Source organism: Aspergillus saccharolyticus (genome assembly GCF_003184585.1).
Source record: "Aspergillus saccharolyticus JOP 1030-1 unplaced genomic scaffold BP01scaffold_2, whole genome shotgun sequence".
NCBI classification, from domain to species: Eukaryota; Fungi; Ascomycota; class Eurotiomycetes; order Eurotiales; family Aspergillaceae; genus Aspergillus; species Aspergillus saccharolyticus.
The window spans coordinates 290075-309103 of NW_020290612.1; the positions used below are offsets into that span (position 1 = coordinate 290075).

Genomic DNA, 19029 nt, shown 5'->3' on the forward strand with positions numbered 1-19029 from the left:
ATGGTGGTGGTGGAGGGGGCTGTGGCTGCCTCAGTTCGAGTTCTATCTCATTTCTTTCCTTTTCTTCCCACTTGCGCCATGCCTGACTGGCAAGATCTATGTCACTTGGTCACTTGTTGAGTTAATGGAATTGTCAAATCACTACGAATCAGACCGATAAAGACGCTTGTTTATCCCCCACCGGCTGCCATGACGCATGCGCGATGACGCTATCGGAGGGGTCTACATGGTCACGTGGATGTCTGACTTAAGGGTAGTGTTGAAGGATGAGGATCAACAATCTTATTCCAGCTGTCACTATGCACGGTGACGACAGGACAAGATATATCACAACATCGATGAACACTGGATTGACACACGGTAACCGAAGAATATGTTCGTGATCTTTGTACAGGTTGTCGTAATTCCGAATGACTAATGAGTCGGGCTGCCCATCTGGTATACACCGAATACGCAACGCCTCAAATATCCTTCAGAAACCCAACTTCAATCACCCGTTCTGCCTCGAGGTCCAGCGATGCAATCTTCGCCCGGGTGTTATCTCTGATCCACAGAAAGATCCACAGCACTAGTCCTCGGAGTAGGTTGGTGTTCTTCTTGATTCTCATCTGCTCCTTACCGGTGATATAGAGTACGTTATGTGCACGTGCTCGTTCAAGCGTCTTCAACGGATCAGTAGATCTGACGAGGCTTCTGGACTGCGCTGCGTCTGAACTGCTTTCCTCTTGACTTTCGGTGCTCGTAGATCGGTGCTCACTCACTCTAGCTGCATCCAAATCGATGCCATGTCCATTGTCGATCAAGTATCGATGAACTTGATCTGTGATGGTGTTGGCTAAGTTTGGAGTCATGATCTCATCATTGTAGCCGTAGCGAACGACGAGCCGATAGCAGTTGGATATGGCGAGTCGTGAAACGGTATATCGGTCCTCCACCGGGACGGACGGAGTCTCCAGGGGTCGCAGGTGGAAGAACACAATGACTTCCGGCATGGAGGTGAGCTTGAGAACGAACTGACTAAACACGATCGGGGTGGTCTCGCCCGCCTTGTCGAAGAAGATTCCCACGCCCGGACTGGTGCTTAGAGAAAGCGCGTTGAATCGATCGGCAAGACGCATTGTTCCATCCTGATCTTTGGTCACAAAGTGCGAAGTCGGGAATCGGTCCTCGGCTTCAGCGAACCATTGCTGTTCTTTGCCGAACCTCCATAACAGAAACACCAGTGCCAGGATGGTTGCTAAGGCCAGCGTGAACCATGCGCCAGTGGGGACTTTCATGAGTGCCGAGGAGAGGTATGCTCCATCGAAGCAAGCAATTACAAGCCAAGGTATGAAGACAATGAATGGACTGATGCGCCAGACGAATATGGCTACCATCGAGACCATGCAGGTGTCAAAAAAGGTGACGAAGATGACGCAGACCCCGTATGCATTACCAAGGGAGGTGGTCTGCGTGGGTCAGAGAAAGTGTCTGTCATTGTTACACGGAGGGAACATACATTGTTGTAGATCGACGCTACCAAGATCGTGCCGATCATCAATAACCAGTTGACGATCGGGATGTAGAGCTGACCGTGGAAAACATCGGACGTGTGAACCACTTTGATTTGCGGAAAGTAAGACAACTTCATTACTTGCGCCAATAGCTATCGTTGCGTGAGAAGTGGAATAGGCATCACCTTGAGAAGAAGCTCATACCTGGAATGTAGCAGTGATGATGGCCTGTGATGCAACAATAGCTGCAAGAATGGCTATAACCATGGCAGGATAGATAGTACCCGACGGGGCTGCCTTATAGAATGGGTTGGAGTATGCATCTGGATGCACACTGATGTATGCCGCCTGTCCAATGTACGCCAACAGGAGACATGGAAAGGTGTAGCACAGCCAGCTGATCTGGATTGCTTTTCTGCTGAAAGCGCCCAGGTCAGCAAAGAGAGCCTCGACCCCAGTGAAGGCAAGCAGTGTCCCGCTCAGCATGCGCCATCCTGACTCGCCATGTCGAATGAGGAACATGAAGGCGTATCCAGGGTTGAAGGCCACAAAGACACCAGCATCATAGTGCGCAAGATTGTAGATGCCAAAGACCGCGTTAAACCCCAGCCAAATGATCACAATGGGTGCGAAGGCGAACGTCATCTTGGTAATACCAAGCGGTTGTATCAGGAACAATACAACCAAGATAGCATCTGTCACACCTATAATCGTGCCTTTGGAAATGTTAGGGGAGACAATCTCGATACCCTGCACAGCTCCCAGGACTGACTGGGCCGGAGTAAGAAGACCATCAGCTAGAACCATTGTTACCGCCAACACCCCTACCACTTTCAAGAGATGTCTTGCAATCTTGCTTGTCTCCAGGCTATGTCTGGCGTATCTGCTGGCTCTCTCGAGGTCATTTGATAGGTGTCTTTTCATCTGCACAAGAGAAGCTTCCCGAGGATCGCGATGGGTGATGTTCATCTGAAGCCATGCAAGTCAGCGTCTACTTGTGCATCGTGTCTCCAGTATGAGAAGGAACTTACGTAGCGGCTGAGGAGAGAATATGTGCTGAAAGTGCCGCCCTCGCCGTCATTATCAGCATGGAGGACAATGAAAATGTATTTGACGGTCACCATCAGGATCAAGGACCAAATGATGATGGACAAAACACCAATGAGGTCGTCTCGCGTCGGTGGTGCACTGAATGTCGACGAATAGACATAGAGGGGGCTGGTTCCGATATCTCCATAGATCACACCAATGGATTGATATGCGAGCCATAGAAGCATTTTGCCTTTGAAGATCTGCTTCTGCTTGAAATCACCAGGCTTGCGTAGACCAGGGTCGTCATCATCATCATCATTCTTCTTTCCGGCTGAACTCAGTCGTCTCTCAGACTGGTTTAGGCAGTTGTTCCAAGGACGAACATTATAAATCGTATCGTATGGCTGTGAAGTCTTGTTGTAAACTCTACTGTCTCCAGCAGATGCTTTCTCAGCCTCAATATCGGAGTCCATACTGATGGCGTTGGGATGTTGGCAGCCTGGGAACCGCTCGACAAATGTTAAGGAACAGAGAACATTCGAAAAGACTCGGTCGGTCGCCTGTAAGAACCCGGGTGCGGAGGAGTTATTGCATCGGCTGAGTGAAGCATGAACGCAATCCAGCCTATGGCTGAGCATCTGCTTTATGTATCACTCGATTCAGCCTCAAAGTCAACCGGATCAGCGAGCCCATTGTTTTGATAACCTCCCCTCAACGCCAGGTTTGTTGCGACGACAGTTCCTACAAACTGCATTTACCCAAGCCTTCGTATCCTTATCTCTGGAACTTTTCATTTTGAATGTAGAGCATAGATAAGCAGGTCTGCGAGACAAGCTCTCATGTACGAGGCATTTTTCATGACCAGAGGCTGTCTCTCAATCCACCCGGTGCGGGATTTGTTGACACCAATGACTTCCTGACCCCTGCGCGATAAGCTTGACAGGCATCGTGACACATGGCATCAAAACTCACTTCAACTTGCCCAGAGCTCCGGGGTAAAGATAGTAACGTGCAGGGATATCGAGGTCAAGGAGCCGTGTCTGAGACCAAATCTGTGGCAGGTTCCTGCTGCCTTAGCCATACTTACTAGCCCTCGGCAGTCACTGGTTGTCTACGGAGTATAAACTGCAGAACAAATCAAGCTGAACCAGTTCTGATTCATGCGCGATATACAGCATCTAAAAGTTTCATATGATGATCTTTGTGTGACATGTGCTTAGTCACATTTCACTAAACGTACAGAGTAATAACCTGTCCTGCAAGAATTCCCACCAACCTTTCACAGCCCAATATACCCCGTTCCGTCATCCTCTCTCTGCGGCATCTTCATGCCATGTGCACCCAAATACTTGGGACTCAGAGGTGCTTTCCATCCCTCCAGCACCGTCGAGTCAGCCAGCTTGTATACTTCCACCCCGAGCGGACGCGTGGTAGCTCCCATGTCTGCCTTTTCCTCCCAGCCCCATTCCGACAAGTCACCTAATCGTCACATCAGCAGTTGTCCACTTCTCTCACCTACGCGCCTACCAGCATCTCACTTACCTCCAGGACACGCCGAAAGCGCACAAAGAACATCCACCTCCGCGAAGAACTCAAAGTACTCCCCCGCCTTGGCCGGTGAAGTCTCCATAAAGTATTTGCCCTCCTCATCCAGCCCCGTTACCTGGAACACGTTGAGCACGTCGTGGACATCGAGCTCGTTCAGGCCATATGGCACCACTGCGCGGGTCAGGTTGGAGTGGCAGTGGAAGTCGAAGCTCTCTCCGCCCATCACGAGGTTGACATAGGGATCGCAGCGAGTGCCCAGGAGGTCGTGCACGCGTCCGCCAAACTGCGTCGTCCCGAAGCCTTTCCCTTCCTTCTTACTACCATCTGCATCCAGAATTTCATGCAGCTGGCCGCCGGCGAGGGAGTCTCCGGTGATGGACACAAGAGGACGCAGGTACGGCAGGTTGGACCAGAGACGGTCGCCCACGGACACGTGGGAGGCATGGATTTGACGGGTACGTGCAGCCCAGAGTCGCTCCCGAGGGTTGTTCGCATTCCAGATGTTCAGGTCCCCGACTTGGGGGCCCTTCGGCGTGGTGAGACGACAAATGTGGCCCGCTGGCACTACCCAGGCTTGACCAGAGCATGGCCGGATCGTAAATGATGACTCTAGAATGCGTTGGGAAGGATCCGTTGCGGTTGCGGAAATGGATCTGTAGACTTCAGAGATCGCATGGACCCCGGAATCGGGAGGAGCCGTGTATGCTGGTGGAGGGCGACGAGCAGAGGCCATTCTTGAAGTTTTATTTGGAGAGAAATCTACTAAAGTCTGCAGTCGAGTGTTCGGGGTTCAGTATGTTAATCGAAAGCTCCGAAATATTGAAGATGAAGATTGGATCTTAAAAACAGCTTCGGCAAGGGGGACCAGTGCCATTTAATCTTGAGCGCCTGGCAAACTTTGCCGATAATCGCACCACTATCTGCATCGTATTCGACCCCATACTCTTCTACCCCGCTCATATCTCTGAATCGTGAATTCTGTTGGCAATGGCGACGACGAGGAACCGGGCCGATATAGTGGGGTTCAACCTCTTATCGAGTCTCGACCGGCCCGTCACTCCGATAACATTAGTCACAGGTTTCTTGGCCTGATCGATGCCTGGCGTGGCTCGTTCTGCCATATATCACCGCCCGTGGGTGGGCACAGGGCGGGCAAAGATCCCGGACTCGGAGAAAAGCTTCTTCCGGCAAAAGAAAATGGAATAATAATTTTGGAGCCAAGCTTCTACACATTTCGCGGAGCAGTCTTGCAGATTTGCGCTCACTCTTTTGCTGTCACAGCTTCGATCTTCAGCGGGGGAAAAGGAGTTTTGTCTAGAGGTCCCTTGACCTCTTACTTTTTCCCACGATGGAGCAGCAATCGAACAGGGCGCATCGGCCCGCCAAGGAGAAGAAAAAATATGAAGGTATGTATGGATCTTTGCGCATGGCCTCTCGGAGCGAAATCACCAGCCCTTTTTGTATGGTGCCTCGAAAATGCTGGCAATTACTGACTTTCATTCCTTCCAGGAGCAAACCCCAAGGCTTTTGCCTTCTCGAATCCCGGCAAATTGAACAAAGCAGGCGCGAGATCGCACGATGTATGCGCTTCCACCTTTGGCAACGATACATCATTTGACAACGCCACTGACTCGCAACCTACCTCTCTAGATCAAAGAAAAAAGACTCCATGTGCCCCTCGTCGATCGCTTGCCTGAAGAGGCACCCCCCCTCATTGTTGCCGTCGTCGGACCGCCTGGAGTAAGTGTCTGATCAGGAATCTCAAGCAAGAACCCAGGAAAGTCTGACAGTCATGTGTTGTATCTAGGTGGGCAAGACGACCCTCATCAAATCCCTCATCCGTCGATACACGAAACAGACCCTTAGCACTCCGAAAGGTCCTTTGACTGTGGTAACCTCCAAGAAACGCCGTCTCACTTTCCTCGAATCCCCCTCCGACTCCCTCGCCAGCATGATCGATGTCGCCAAGATTGCCGACATTGTGCTCCTGATGATCGACGGTAATTACGGATTCGAGATGGAGACTATGGAGTTCCTGAACGTCCTGGGCTCCCACGGTATGCCCGGTAACGTTTTCGGCATCCTCACTCATCTCGACCTGTTCAAGAAGCAGAGCACGCTGCAGGCCGCCAAGAAGCGCCTCAAGCACCGTTTCTGGAGCGAACTCTACAACGGTGCCAAGCTCTTCTATCTCTCCGGCGTCGTTAATGGCCGCTACCCCGACCGCGAGGTCCACAATCTTTCTCGCTTCCTGTCCGTCATGAAAAACCCCCGGCCCCTCGTGTGGCGTAACTCCCACCCGTACGCCCTCGCAGATCGGTTTTTGGACATCACGCCGCCCACCCAGATTGAGGAGGACCCGAAATGTGATAGAACGATAGCTCTGTACGGTTATCTGCGTGGTACCAACTTCTCGGCCCAGGGAGCGCGTGTACATGTTCCAGGTGTTGGCGATTTGACGGTCTCCGCTATTGAGTCCCTGCCCGATCCATGCCCGACGCCGTTTTTCGAACAGCAGGCTGCCAAGGCTTCCGGGAAGACAAGCCGGCGCCGATTGGGTGACAAGCAGAAGCTTCTCTTCGCGCCCATGTCTGATGTTGGTGGTGTATTGGTGGACAAGGATGCTGTTTACATCGATGTCAAAACCTCAAACTTCGAACGAAACGAAGATGAGTCTGATGACGAGGAGCGCGGTCTTGGCGAGCAACTGGTTGTTGGCCTGCAGGGTGAGCGCAAGCTTCTCGGTGAGGCAGACGGTGGTGTTCGTCTTTTCCGTGGCGGTGAAGCCATTGCAAAGGCGGACGAGGAAGATGGTGCTGCTGGAAGAAAGCACAAGCGCCATGCTCGTTTCCTAGATGGTCAAGATCACCAGGAAGATGTAGTCGGCGATGAAGATGAAGGCTTTGAGAGTGCTGAGGATGAAGACGACGCCGAAGAGCTGAACGATGACGAGCTGGACGATGATCTTAGCGAGGACGAGGAGATCGATGCTTCCGCACCCGCAGATTTCGAAGCCAACTTCAAGGAGAGGCAGAATGGGAGTTCTCGCCAGGCCGAGGGGGACCTTGAGTTCGCCGACAGCGACTCCGATCTTGGCTCTATCTCGTCTGTTGAAGACCAAATTCTGGAAAGTGACGAAGACGAAGACTCGGATGCCGAGGGAGATGCCCGTTGGAAAGAGAACATGCTCGCCAATGTGAAGTCGCTTACAAAGCGTCCGGCGTATAGAATCACCGACCTGTCCCGTATGCTCTACGATGACTCTATTGCGCCCGAGGACGTGATGCCCAAATGGAGTGGTCGTGATGAAAATGAAGCCGAAGATAGCGAGGATGAGGATGAGGGAAATGACGAGGAAGAGGACACCTTCTTTAAGAAGACCAATGCGGAGCAAAAAGAAGAGGAGGAGTTCCGCCACGTTCCCGACTATGACTACGCCCAGCTCGAAGAAAAGTGGCGGGATGAAGAGCTTATTGAATCTCTTAGAAGCAGATTCGTCACAGCCAAGTTGTCTGGTGGTGGCGATGACGACGATTCTGATGTCGACGATGCTTTTGACTCGGATGACGAAGGAGACGGCGAATTCGAGGATCTGGAAACAGGTGAAGCTTTCAACGGTCTTTCCGACGAGGAGGAGGAGGAGAGCGGCGAGGGGGATGGTGAGAAAGAAGAGGGTCCCGTGGACTTGGATGCTGAACGTGAACGGAATGCGAAGAAAAAGGAAGAGCTCCGACTTCGTTTCGAAGAAGAAGACCGTGAAGGATTCGCCAACTCGAAGGATAATTCGCGGAAGGATGGTGGAGGTGATGAGGAATTCGGGGAGGATGAGTGGTACGATATGCAGAAGGCCAAGCTACAGAAGCAGCTCGACATCAACCGGGCCGAGTTCGATCTGCTCGACCCAGCCTCCAGAGCCAGAGCTGAAGGTTTCAAGGCCGGTACCTATGCACGTATCGTGCTCGAGAAGGTGCCCTGCGAGTTCGCTACCAAGTTCAACCCCCGCTACCCTGTCATCGTGGGTGGACTTGCACCCACCGAGGACCGATTCGGTTACGTCCAGATCCGCATCAAGCGTCATCGCTGGCACAAGAAGATTCTCAAGAGCGGCGACCCTCTCATCTTCTCTCTCGGTTGGCGTCGGTTCCAGACCCTCCCAATCTACAGTACATCCGACAGTCGAACCCGTAACCGCATGCTCAAGTACACCCCTGAACATATGCACTGTTTCGCCACCTTCTATGGCCCGCTGGTGGCACCCAACACCGGTTTTTGCTGCCTGCAGTCATTCTCCAACAAAGCCCCCGGTTTCCGCATTGCCGCCACCGGTGTGGTGCTGAACGTTGACGAGCATACCGAGATTGTCAAGAAGCTCAAGCTGACCGGTGTGCCTTACAAGATCTTCAAGAACACCGCCTTCATCAAAGACATGTTCAACTCCTCTCTGGAGATTGCCAAGTTCGAGGGTGCCTCTATCCGCACGGTATCCGGCATCCGCGGTCAGATCAAGCGCGCGCTGAGCAAGCCAGAGGGCTACTTCCGTGCCACCTTCGAGGACAAGATTCTCATGAGTGACATCGTCTTCTTGCGTGCCTGGTACCCGATCAAGCCGCATCGCTTTTACAACCCGGTCACCAACTTGCTGGATCTGGCTGAAGACGGTGCCGCAGACAGCGGGTGGCAGGGTATGCGTCTCACTGGAGAAGTCCGCCGCGACAAGGGCATCCCCACGCCGCTCGAGAAGGACTCGGCGTACCGTAAGATCGAGCGCCCGGAGCGTCACTTCAACCCGCTCCGCGTGCCCCGGCAGCTGGCTGCGGATCTTCCCTTCAAGTCGCAGATCACCAAGATGAAGCACCACAAGGACAAGACCTACATGCAGAAGCGGGCCGTGGTCCTCGGCGGTGAGGAGAAGAAGGCGCGCGATCTCATGCAGAAGCTCAACACCATGCGCAACGAGAAGCAGGCCAAGCGCGCTGCGAAGCAAGAGGAGCGCCGCAAGGTCTACCGCGCCAAGGTGGCGGATAGTCTGGAGAAGAAGGCCGAGCGCGAGAAGAGAGAGCGCGACGACTACTGGCGTCGCGAAGGTAAGAAGCGGAAGAACCAAGACGGCGAGGGCGGTGGCGGAGGCAAGAAGCGCAGGTGAAGTACTTGACTTCATGCTTCTTGCTTTTCAGGGTCACTCTAGGTTTTCCTCCCAAAAGTTGTTCTGTGAATAATGTCCATGTGTATCTATGTGCCTGCTGCATGGGATGGATGGCGTTTGACTTTGTTTGCTTGGACTCGATTTTACGTGACGTCCTGAACATATATCATTGTTTCTTGATCATGGGGTTGATGCTTGCTCTATACCAGGGAGAAATAGATTGACTTGATGTCTTTTTTTTTTAGTATTCTGTTATGGTTGCTGGTCTTGTAGATCCTGCCTGATGTTGATGCCTGAGTTTTCAGGGTTCTGCAGGCAGCTATCACCACGTGACCGCGCCACGAACGCGTCGTCCGCCTCGTGGTCTGGCGACAGCGAATGCGAGTCCTACGGCCTTCACAGACAAGCCTGCTAGTCGTTTAATCGATTCAGCCAGCGTGGGTTCATTACTTCTATGGCCATTCTCCGCCTGTCTATTCCCGTGCCGTCCTCCTTGGGCCGATCGACCTGGTCTTCGGATTGAGGCTCGCGTGGAAACGAGCAAGACAGCTGCGTCTTGCCGCATAAGCCTGTCACCCCGCGTCTAAGATTCAACAACAGCCTCCGTCTAATCTTTGCAGATCGCAACCCATCAGCACACATACTGCTCTAAGCGCGCACCGTCGTGGTGGACCTCCCTCCAGTCCCAGGGTGGGATTACCAGGGTCCGGCTGCGGGACATTCCCGCGCCCAAACATCTGAGACAACATTGACATTGGAGAACCAACAACAGGCGGAGCTTAGATCTACCGCTGCATGCATTGTACGACAGTCAGTCATATATCGTGCAGAAAGTAACTTGTTTTTGTTCAGCTTGCTGCCCCTCCTTTGGGTGATGGGGCAGGGCTGAGTGGTTATTTCCTGCCGTACATTTACCCTAGTGGCTCTCAGCTATTGCGGCAGACAAAGAATATATCCGGACGCCTTACTTGGGTTCTGCCTGCTTATATAGCCTACTAGTCTCAGGATGAGCAGCGGGTCGCCGCGCTTGGGCTGGTGCCAACCCGTGCACACAACACAAACGTCTTTGGCGCGACAGATTGACTCTCGGCATGATGCAAGGGGTGGTAGACACCAAGGTACTTTGAGTTTCAGTAAGGCCGCCACTGATTCCGAGTCGCAAAGAGACCTGTCACTGGTGTCTGTGCCTTCATTGTCGACCTCCTCGATGGAGGCTTCCACATCTCACCGAACACCGGAATGCCCGTCGTATGATGACACGCACCGCTCCTCATTCTCTTCTTCGCGGGTGTCGGACCCGCAGGGGGGCTCATCCGCTGTATCGCAGCACTCGCAGCCCTCCCAACCAGTCCCCGTGTCTGAAGGTAGGCAGCTAAGCATAGAAGAAGCGATAGCAGGGCATCAGGCCACGCCCCGACCATTGTCTGTATCACGCAGCCCTGCTGGACAGGGCTCGCCGGTGAAGCAGCGAGTGGCAGGGAGATCCGAGTCTCCTGTAGAGACCAGCAAGACGGCCGCCAAAGGCATGGAGAGACTTCGGTCGAAAAGTATCGGGTCGCTCTCCCGTGAAAGCCGGATCGCTGCGGTAAATTCGTTCCTCTTTTTTTTTCTCTTCTGTCTGGTGATGCGCACACGGTGCTGATGTGAGTTCAGTTATCGGTGCACCTGCGCACTCGCCTTTCGTACGCGGCGGCGAAGATCGAAAAGAGCCGACACACCCCAAGGGCCCAGGATCTTCCGCCGACGACGCGGATTGATTCAGTAATGCGATTCGGACCGCTAGCCAATCTGGGTCAGGCTGATGCGGTGCAATCGGGGAGGATCGACTCGCCGGCCAGTACGACAGTCTCGTCGCCAGACATGCACGGGACGGGGGGTTTCGGTCATGTTGGCACCGCGCGTTTGTCGCCTGCGGCCTGGTCAGAGGCTGCATCCCCACACTTTGACTCGAGAAGACATCCTTGGCAGCATCATCATCATCAGTATCACCACCATGATTCTCAGATGGACCGCTCTCCACGGCCCAAACTCGCTCCACCTGTAGATATCATCCCGAAGGGAGGAAGCACCAGTCGACGCCGACGTCCCAATCCCAACGAGTTCATCCCGCCGTCCTCTTCGCACCGCCGACATCATTCCCACCAGGATCTTGGGTTGTCGCAGTCCCAGGCACACTCAGATCGAGTGCTGGTGCCCGGGACCCCACCTCTGCGGCCGTCGGGGTCCATGGCCTCTACGCGCCACGGCGGCCTGTCGAGCTCGCAGAGCAGCACGATGGAGCAGGACGCAATCGAAACGCTGCTGTTCATGTCCAGCCCGGGCCACTCGGGGTACTCGAGCCACCGTGCTGTCCCGCGGAGCAGCAACGGGTCGCAGGGGTCGAGTCTCCGCGTCCCGTGGAGCCAGCCTGAACCGCCCGGCAGTACCCGGGGTCAGTCGGTCGGGTTGGAAGCGCAGGCGGGCGACGAGATCGACCGGATGTTGGACCAGATGGACAGTGACAGTGAGAGAAGTGCACGGTAGGTAGCAGTTTTATGATGAAGGATATATGTATAGATGGTGAGGTAGTCATGTACATCTACGTCGTAGTAGAGGCTCAAGACATTTGAATTGTATTAGCTGGTATTGACAGAGTCGGGCCCACGTTGTGTGTTGTTCTCCTTCCCAGATTAGCCCCCAACATGAGTTACATACTACAAGTACTAGTAGTAAATATACAACTCGAAACAATGTACAGTACACTACACGACACCCTCCGTATTTCCCCTTCCCAAAACACTTGTCCTTGTACGAACCAAAGCAATATTGGTTAAGAAGAAATCTTCAACATCCCACAAACCTGCCCCGCCCCCTCCACCGGCCCAACCCACTTCATCCTCCTCTCCGTAAACAACTCCGCCTCCGGCCGCATCTCATCGAGCAACTGAGCATCATCCAACACTCCCGCCCGGAGGATAGTCACCCCATCGCCTAGTACCCGTCCATCGTCATGAACGCGGTGTCCGTAGAGTGGTGTGCCTAGTATCATGAAAACCAAAGCAAAACCCAACCGTTAGCGTAATTTACATTTGCACGCCAACCCCATCTCTCATCTACACAGGCAAAACAGAAAGAGAAAAAAAAAACCATACCACAATCCCCACAAAACCAATTCCGAATCGTGTTCCCGGTGTCGGCCGTTTTGGCGATGGAGCGTGGGGAGCCGGTCCGCACGGCGAAGTTGGCGGTAGGGAGCACGAGGCAGTAGGAGTAGGTAGAGCTGGTTAGTTTGCGGCAGTCGGTGCAGTGGCAGATTCCCTACGAGTATCAGATTTGGGGGTTTGAGGGTTCACGGCATAGGGATAAGTCAAGCTCACCACCTGGAGAGGTTGGCCAGTGTATTCGAGGCGGATGGCGCCGCAGAAGCAGCTTCCTGTGGGCATTGTTTGTGGGACTTGATGCAGGAGGCGCGGTGTGTGGGATAGACAAGAGAGGAGATGAGTAACTACTAGGAGGTGCTAGAAATCGATACTATAAGTGATTTGACTCCGGTAAGTTATCTGTATGCAGTACGGAGTACTGTGAGCACTACAACAACTACTATTGCTATATTTATCTTGGGCCTGTCTCAAGTACAGTCCCCCAAGCTACTGTACTTCAAGTGACTATTTCTTTGGGGTGGGTTCACCCCAACAATTCTTGGTATAAATATACGGTTCATATGAAGTGTCTTCCTGTGTTTCAAGTGGACAGTTGAACAGCTCGTTTCAATGTGAACAATTCATTTATTCAGATGATTCTGAGCAGAAGTATAAGCACAATGGCAGTCGAATGGACTAACTAACTAGTGATATAGAGGTAGTCTACATAACAGACATTCCCTGATAATTAGAGACTCCTGATATAGAAGAATAATTCAAGAAACTTTCTAATTTGATCGGTAGACGACCCTTACAGCCCAGATATAGACCGCCCCAAGAGTCTTGATGAAATTAGTGATATAAGTGAAAGAACCTCTTAGGTACTCAATCAGCTACCGAATACCCCCTAGTCAAGAACTTTTACGTCCCAAGGTAAATTGCTTGAAAAGCCTTACAGAGCTGCTTGAATGCCATGGACATTGGCGGGCGCTGAACTCAGCAAAGCCGAGGTTTGCCCAACCATAAAGCATTGAGATCCTAACGGTATCCCAACCATTTACGGGCCGGCAGGTTGACATTCCGGGGAAGATTCTAGAGGTAAGTACCTTCTTTTCTTGCAAATACCTTGTAAAAAGGGCATTAATTGATGCATAAATGCACTCGTAGACTCGTAGTAGAAGAAAATATGTACTGTACACGCCAATATTAAACCATTACCATAAGCACTTCAGAAGGAACTGCGTCTGACATGCAGGCTGCCCAGCTCATGGCCAGGGCTTGTTCTGCCCGCAAGTGAGGATGGTGCAGAAGCATTGAACCAGCGACGCTTCAATTCCGCAACCTTCTCTCCCAAAGACACTTTAACTGCGAAGCCCTGATTCTCAAGGTCCTCCATGCACTGTTGTGCATGTTCCTCTATCTCCTCCACATGTCTTTGTGCTTGTTCTTGGATCTCCTTCATACATTCGTTGGCCGTTAGGCGGACCTCGGAGTTGCCATCGTCGACCTGCTCGCGGAATTCGGCCTCGTTTATCTTACAGTCATCAAAAATCTGGTCGCGACCGTCACTCACGGCGTTATCGACCAGCTCGTGGACAAGACGACTAAAGCGGCAATCAATCCTCTCGTCGACAACACGTGGGAGCCGGCGCTCGATCATCTGGTCGATATATTCCTTCAGGGGCCGCTCAAGTTGTTTGACGTCTGCCAGCTCAACGTCCGCCGGCCCAGAGTAGGATGGCAGGTCGCTGTTCACTACTTCTGGTCTGGCCAGCAGGTGTCCGTGTCCTGCCCGACTCAATAATTTACGAACTAGGTCATCGGGCATACCACGGAGCTCATGTTCGAGACGTGCAAGCCTGTCACCGTTGCAGCCAGGAGAGATAGCACGCGCAAAGGAGGCTGGGCGGATGGAGGATGGTGCAGGGAAGCAAGTACTCGGTGGCATAATTTCGGCGACAGTGCCTGACGATGAAGGGGATGAGAACAGCCTTTTTCGTTTTTTATCATTGGGCTCCAATGTCCACTGATCTACTAAACTATTAACAAGCTATTTGAAGGTCGAATTATACAAGATACCTCTTTCATGTTTTCCTATCACCGGCTTCAGCACCGGCTCATAATACGGGGGGGGATCGGGCGACAAATCAAAGACAGTCCAATCCCGCTCGTCCACGCCAGAGAGGGGGTGTTTAAATGACTCGGCCTCGAGGTCTTTTCTGTGCAAAGCTAAGGAAAAAGTCTTCAACCGATCAATCTGGTCGTCCACAAATTGTCGGTTGGCGAAGTGTAGACGGAGAGATTTGGATTGACAGATCTTTGCAAACGCGTAAAAATTCATATCTTGCGGATCGGCTGGACTCAGACGCTCCATCCCCCGTGGAACAAGAACAACGCCAGTTGTACCGAGTGTCAAACTCAGTGTCGAGACGGCCGCGATATTTGGTACAGACGCCCGCAGCATGGAAACCAATCGAGGAGAACAGAGGCCATCGTTGTTCGTCAAGGACAAGGCACATTCATCGACTCTTTCCGGGAGGATAGTTAATGTCAGGTCCTGTAGTACGCCTCTCAGGTTAGCAAGGTCTGCTTTGATCTTGAGTGAGATAGATCCTTTATCAGTGTTTCCATCATGAAAAATACGAAGACTCGCTGAACAAGCGACTTCAGAATCAGGTATAGAAACAACGACCGCCTTCTTGATGACCCAGGGCGGGTTTGGAGGGGTCGTGGTCATCGTCTAGTCGCAGTGCTGTCGATCAGCTAAAAAAAAAAAACGAAGACCCTCGATGAATCGAGTAACCCGCCCACCCGGGCTTTGACAACGGTGAGCAGCCCTGACTCGAAGAATTCGAAGAAGAATGATGAAAAGATAAAAAGCGCAAAGTAGTAGAAGCTTTCACGGCCTGGTCACGAGCTCAAGCCCAATCCGAAGTCAACAAGCGACATGGAAGTCAACAGGTGAAATCAGAGAGTCCTATGCAACCACAGGAATGGCAAGACTGGCGGCGAGATCAGCGAAGAGCAAATACAGCCTTTACAGGAGAAATGATGATGGTGGATGGAGGATGCCGGATGGTGGAAGAAGAGAAGGAGCATAAGGAAGGAGAGTTGGGAATCACGCGCGACCCTTGACCGCCCAGGGATAACGCTTTCCGCCTTCTGGATTGGGGTTCTCTGCCGTGCTGGGCACAGACTCCCGCACCGCGACAGGCACACGAGTGAATCGCGACGCGGTCTTTTTCAGGCAAATTGCACGCAATTCACTAGGTGGGAAATTACCGGCATGAAAAGCAGGAGATTGCTATCTGATATGAGGAAGATGCCGTTCCGGAAGGCAAACGGTAATATTTCATCACACTATATCGACTGCATCGAGTTGGTGACGTCAGTCAAGTCGACCCTGTATAATCCTTACACCTCGCAGATAGTAGAAAAGAGGTAATTCGCATAGCGATGCGCAGGGCAACCCCCCAGCAGCACCAACATAAAGTCTAGTTTCTTACTCCATAAGATAGTAGGATATCTGAAATACAAATCCCAATATCTTCTCCTCTTTCTTTTGTCCTAAAGCCAACCCAGACCTCAAGTTGACAAGCGTATCAAAGCAGCACAACACAAACTCACTCCGCTCCCCAGCTATCATCCATCTCCGCCACATCGTAATCAACATCATGTTGCCCGCCATCCTTGCGACCAGATCCCAGGTCGGACGGCGCGGGAGGCAGCGGCGTGGTGTCCATCAATGTGTCCTCATCCGAGCCAGTCCGGTTGGTGTCGGACCCCGGCCCAGTCGCCGCAGGCTGAGCGACATAGATGGGTGGGTTGGGCACCCAGGCGAGCTCGACCTGGCCGACCGAGGGGATGTCGCGGGGCCCGAACATAAACTTCTCAGCCTGATAGCGTTCCTTGAACGCCACGATGAGCGAGTCCGGTTGGTCGGGATTGGGTTCGATGGAGGAGTATTCGCCGACGCCCTGGAGAACAAGAAATGGCATTGGTCAGTACAATCCGAGATCCAAAATTAGCCACAGGCTCAACGGGCAACTCACAATTAAGAACTGTCTCAGGGCTTCATCCTTCTCGGAATCGAACTCGACACCAGAGACCGCCACACGCTTGGGTCGGTTGTCCAGGCGAAGGACACCACCACGCCCAGCCAGGCCGCCGCGACCCCGATAGCCACCACCGCCCCGATAGTGGCTATCGTAGCCGCCGCGGCCACGCGGGGCATATCCTCCTCGACCGTAGCCGCCTCGGCCGCGGCCGCGATACCCCGAGCCCGGAGCGGCATTGGGATCGAGGCCCAGGCTCTTGGCCTCGGCTTCGAGGGCGGCCAGCTGCGCCCGAAGCTGTTTGGTCTGTTCACTGACATGCTCTGGTTGCGTCGACGGGGACCGGCCGTCGGGAGAGGCCTCTCCGCTGCCGACAGGGCCATCGCCATTGCCGCTGACAGTGCCGCCGAGTTTCTGCATCAGCCGCTGCCGCTCTTCCTGCTGTTTCTTGAGCAGTTCGTCGCGCTGTCGCTCCAGAGCCTGCTTGGCCTCCTCGGTCTCCTTCCGTTTCTTGAGCTTCTCTTCGTAGGTGCGCTGCGCTTCTTCTTGTTGCTTCTCAAACTCCTCCCGGTTAAAAGCCGGGCCCTCCGAGTCACCATGGTGAGGCCGCGAGTCCCCGTTCCGGTCGCCCTTGGGCTTGTGCCAGTAGACCTTGACGAACCGGTTATCGAAGATCACCTTCGGGCTGGACCAGGCGCTCTTGGCCCCAGCGTGGTTCTCATAGGTGATCAGAGCCAGTCGCCGGTGCGGTTGCAGCGAAATGTCCACAATCTCACCATATTGTGCAAAGAACTCCCGGACCGTCGCTTCCTCGAGCTTGTCATCAGGAATCTGCTCAACAACAATCGTCGTGATGGATGTATCCTCATTGGGACCAGCAGACGAGAACTCAGACCGACGTCCTCGGCCGCCAAATCCACCTCGATCGCCGCCACGGCCACGACCACGGCCTCGGTCCCCGCCCCGCATAGGCGGCCCATCCGATCGTCTCTGGTAGTCTGTGACGATACTCGACGACTTGGGGTCATATTCTACGCCCACAACAAACCATATTAGCCCATCTCCATTGCACAAATGATAGCAATCACAACATACCGTCTGTCTTAGAAGCCCCGCCGTTAGTATCATGCTGGTAGGGACACGTAGTTCCTAGGTAGCAGATCCCCTGCGTCTCGTAGAACGGGCACCGCTCCGAGCTCTTCGGCACCATTTCGCCCGGCTGCTGGCCAGCGCCCACCGGCGGCATCGGCATCGGCGGCATCCCCGGCATCTGAGGGAAACCCATACTCTGGAGCGCCATCATGGTCGCCATGGGATCATTCTGATCGAAGGGAGGAAAAGTCGGAGGCATGACGAATGATGCGGCTTGCGGGTTGAACGAGGATTGCTGTTGTTGTCCGGGACCGGCACGACCATCTCTGCCGCCCATCCAGTCGCCCCTCCCGCCACCACGTCCTCGGCGGGGGGTTTTGTAGTTGCGATTCTGCGGGACATCTTCACGGTCGACGTCCATCTGGAAGCCTTCCTGAAACGTACGTTTGCGGTTGAAGTTGTGCTGGTTGTCACCCTGCGCTTGTTGCGGGAAAGCATTTCCCATCTGGGGCGCTCCGTACGGCCCCTTGGAAGGACCAATCGGCGGGTTGAACGCATTCTGTTGCGGTGGGTTTTGAGGGCCAGCCCCAGTCGCTGCCGCGGCCTGAGGGTCCTGCGACTGATTCTGCGCATCTGATGGTTGTTGAGCACCGGCAGCCGGTTGTGGTTTGGATGCAAAGGTTGCAAAGAGTTCATCGACAAAGCTCACGGTGTCTGGAGAGATAGCAAGAAGTAGCATCAAATGTCAGCAAGCTGCAAGTGCAAAACCGCCAAACGGGCCGAGGATAGATTGCAGGCAGCGCGAAAAGACTAACGTTCACGAAGGAAATCCTCCAAGTTATCCACCGAAGCCTTGCGGATATCCTCATCGGGCGCATCGGTCCTGATCAGAGCCAGGACATAATCGGCAAGTACGTCGGAGTCGGCGTCCGAACTGGCAAGCGACGAAAGATTAGTCTTTGAGCGAGCAATGAGCGAGGGCTGCGGGGGAAGAGCGAAAGGGCAGGTTCAGCGCCCAAGTGTGCGGTTCTCGCGGACACCTTACATATCTTCCAGCTTCCTCACAACCCACTTCTTCACTTCTGCGGCCTCATTCTCAGTAAGTTGCATGATGGCGGTTAGGGTTGGGCGATAGGAGCCCAACTGTCACCGGAGAGAGCTTGTTGCTCGAGGCTGTCAAAGGTCAGGCAGGCAGGCGACCGTAATCGCCGTTTGATGCCGGAGCTTGGGACCGAGGTACTCGAAAGAACTCTTGAAACAAGGTACACTGCGCAGCGACTGCCAGATTGAGGAAAAATAGGTGATGCGACGACAGATCAGGCCATGCCCTTGAAGGTAGCTTTTGATAAATACTGGACAAAAACTGGCGGATCGAAAAAGCCGGGGAAACGCGAGCGACGCGAATGACAGAATTTCACGTGACCGACTGCCCGCCGAACCCGCCAGTTGCTCATTCTGACGAAGATAGCCAGTCATACAAAATACTCGATGCCTACAAGTGCCTACAAGTGCCTACAAGTGCCTACAAGTGCCTACAAGTGCCTACA

The 19029-nt window shown here is 53.4% G+C and overlaps 7 protein-coding genes across 7 annotated transcripts; 2 read left to right on the forward strand and 5 right to left on the reverse strand.

Annotated features, from left to right (window-relative positions):
- Window positions 1-313: 313 nt before the first annotated feature.
- On the reverse strand, window positions 314-3289 carry BP01DRAFT_352739 (potassium transporter 5). Its single transcript, XM_025574007.1, has 4 exons — window positions 2525-3289; window positions 1698-2462; window positions 1499-1645; window positions 314-1448 (listed from the first exon to the last, which is right to left on the reverse strand). Exons 1-4 carry the CDS (start codon window positions 2996-2998, stop codon window positions 462-464), a joined length of 2373 nt encoding a protein of 790 aa, XP_025435196.1. The 5' UTR covers window positions 2999-3289; the 3' UTR covers window positions 314-461.
- A 600-nt stretch (window positions 3290-3889) lies between these two features.
- Window positions 3890-5060, reverse strand: BP01DRAFT_73816 (urea carboxylase-associated family protein). The gene has a single exon (XM_025580061.1). It carries the CDS (start codon window positions 4804-4806, stop codon window positions 4060-4062), a length of 747 nt encoding a protein of 248 aa, XP_025435197.1. The 5' UTR covers window positions 4807-5060; the 3' UTR covers window positions 3890-4059.
- Window positions 5061-5283: 223 nt separating this feature from the next.
- BP01DRAFT_332082 (GTPase BMS1) lies at window positions 5284-9429 on the forward strand. The gene is made up of 4 exons (XM_025573069.1): window positions 5284-5479; window positions 5583-5653; window positions 5724-5813; window positions 5881-9429. Exons 1-4 carry the CDS (start codon window positions 5422-5424, stop codon window positions 9214-9216), a joined length of 3555 nt encoding a protein of 1184 aa, XP_025435198.1. The 5' UTR covers window positions 5284-5421; the 3' UTR covers window positions 9217-9429.
- A 793-nt stretch (window positions 9430-10222) lies between these two features.
- Window positions 10223-11739, forward strand: BP01DRAFT_378781 (uncharacterized protein; the record flags this gene model as incomplete). The annotated part of the gene is made up of 2 exons (XM_025577089.1): window positions 10223-10801; window positions 10870-11739. The coding sequence occupies 2 exons, from the start codon at window positions 10223-10225 to the stop codon at window positions 11737-11739; spliced, it is 1449 nt and encodes a 482-aa protein (XP_025435199.1).
- A 286-nt stretch (window positions 11740-12025) lies between these two features.
- BP01DRAFT_388290 (GFA family protein) lies at window positions 12026-12705 on the reverse strand (the record flags this gene model as incomplete). Its single annotated transcript, XM_025577811.1, has 3 exons — window positions 12573-12705; window positions 12348-12513; window positions 12026-12234 (listed from the first exon to the last, which is right to left on the reverse strand). Exons 1-3 carry the CDS (start codon window positions 12636-12638, stop codon window positions 12026-12028), a joined length of 441 nt encoding a protein of 146 aa, XP_025435200.1. The 5' UTR covers window positions 12639-12705.
- A 769-nt stretch (window positions 12706-13474) lies between these two features.
- Window positions 13475-15410, reverse strand: BP01DRAFT_388291 (uncharacterized protein). Its single transcript, XM_025577812.1, has 2 exons — window positions 14415-15410; window positions 13475-14366 (listed from the first exon to the last, which is right to left on the reverse strand). Exons 1-2 carry the CDS (start codon window positions 15070-15072, stop codon window positions 13564-13566), a joined length of 1461 nt encoding a protein of 486 aa, XP_025435201.1. The 5' UTR covers window positions 15073-15410; the 3' UTR covers window positions 13475-13563.
- Window positions 15411-15764: 354 nt separating this feature from the next.
- On the reverse strand, window positions 15765-18834 carry BP01DRAFT_310654 (CCCH zinc finger and RRM domain protein). The gene is made up of 5 exons (XM_025572427.1): window positions 18528-18834; window positions 18298-18416; window positions 17486-18196; window positions 16388-17421; window positions 15765-16312 (listed from the first exon to the last, which is right to left on the reverse strand). The coding sequence occupies exons 1-5, from the start codon at window positions 18590-18592 to the stop codon at window positions 15959-15961; spliced, it is 2283 nt and encodes a 760-aa protein (XP_025435202.1). The 5' UTR covers window positions 18593-18834; the 3' UTR covers window positions 15765-15958.
- Between the last annotated feature and the right edge of the window lie 195 nt (window positions 18835-19029).

Excerpts from the sequence above, each read along its gene's own strand:
- BP01DRAFT_332082 (XM_025573069.1), top strand. The coding sequence starts at position 5,422 with ATGGAGCAGCAATCGAACAGGGCGCATCGGCCCGCCAAGGAGAAGAAA. Across the intron at positions 5,480-5,582 it reads GGAGAAGAAAAAATATGAAG|GAGCAAACCCCAAGGCTTTT; the intron begins GTATGTATGGAT and ends CATTCCTTCCAG. Across the intron at positions 5,654-5,723 it reads CAGGCGCGAGATCGCACGAT|ATCAAAGAAAAAAGACTCCA; the intron begins GTATGCGCTTCC and ends CTACCTCTCTAG.
- BP01DRAFT_310654 (XM_025572427.1), bottom strand. The coding sequence starts at position 18,592 with ATGCAACTTACTGAGAATGAGGCCGCAGAAGTGAAGAAGTGGGTTGTG. Across the intron at positions 18,417-18,527 it reads GTGAGGAAGCTGGAAGATAT|TTCGGACGCCGACTCCGACG; the intron begins GTAAGGTGTCCG and ends GTCGCTTGCCAG. Across the intron at positions 18,197-18,297 it reads GGAGGATTTCCTTCGTGAAC|ACACCGTGAGCTTTGTCGAT; the intron begins GTTAGTCTTTTC and ends CTATCTCTCCAG.
- BP01DRAFT_73816 (XM_025580061.1), bottom strand. The coding sequence starts at position 4,806 with ATGGCCTCTGCTCGTCGCCCTCCACCAGCATACACGGCTCCTCCCGAT.
- BP01DRAFT_352739 (XM_025574007.1), bottom strand. The coding sequence starts at position 2,998 with ATGGACTCCGATATTGAGGCTGAGAAAGCATCTGCTGGAGACAGTAGA. Across the intron at positions 2,463-2,524 it reads ATTCTCTCCTCAGCCGCTAC|ATGAACATCACCCATCGCGA; the intron begins GTAAGTTCCTTC and ends GCATGGCTTCAG. Across the intron at positions 1,449-1,498 it reads TAGCGTCGATCTACAACAAT|ACCACCTCCCTTGGTAATGC; the intron begins GTATGTTCCCTC and ends TGACCCACGCAG.
- BP01DRAFT_388291 (XM_025577812.1), bottom strand. The coding sequence starts at position 15,072 with ATGACCACGACCCCTCCAAACCCGCCCTGGGTCATCAAGAAGGCGGTC. Across the intron at positions 14,367-14,414 it reads GATAGGAAAACATGAAAGAG|ATCAGTGGACATTGGAGCCC; the intron begins GTATCTTGTATA and ends ATAGTTTAGTAG.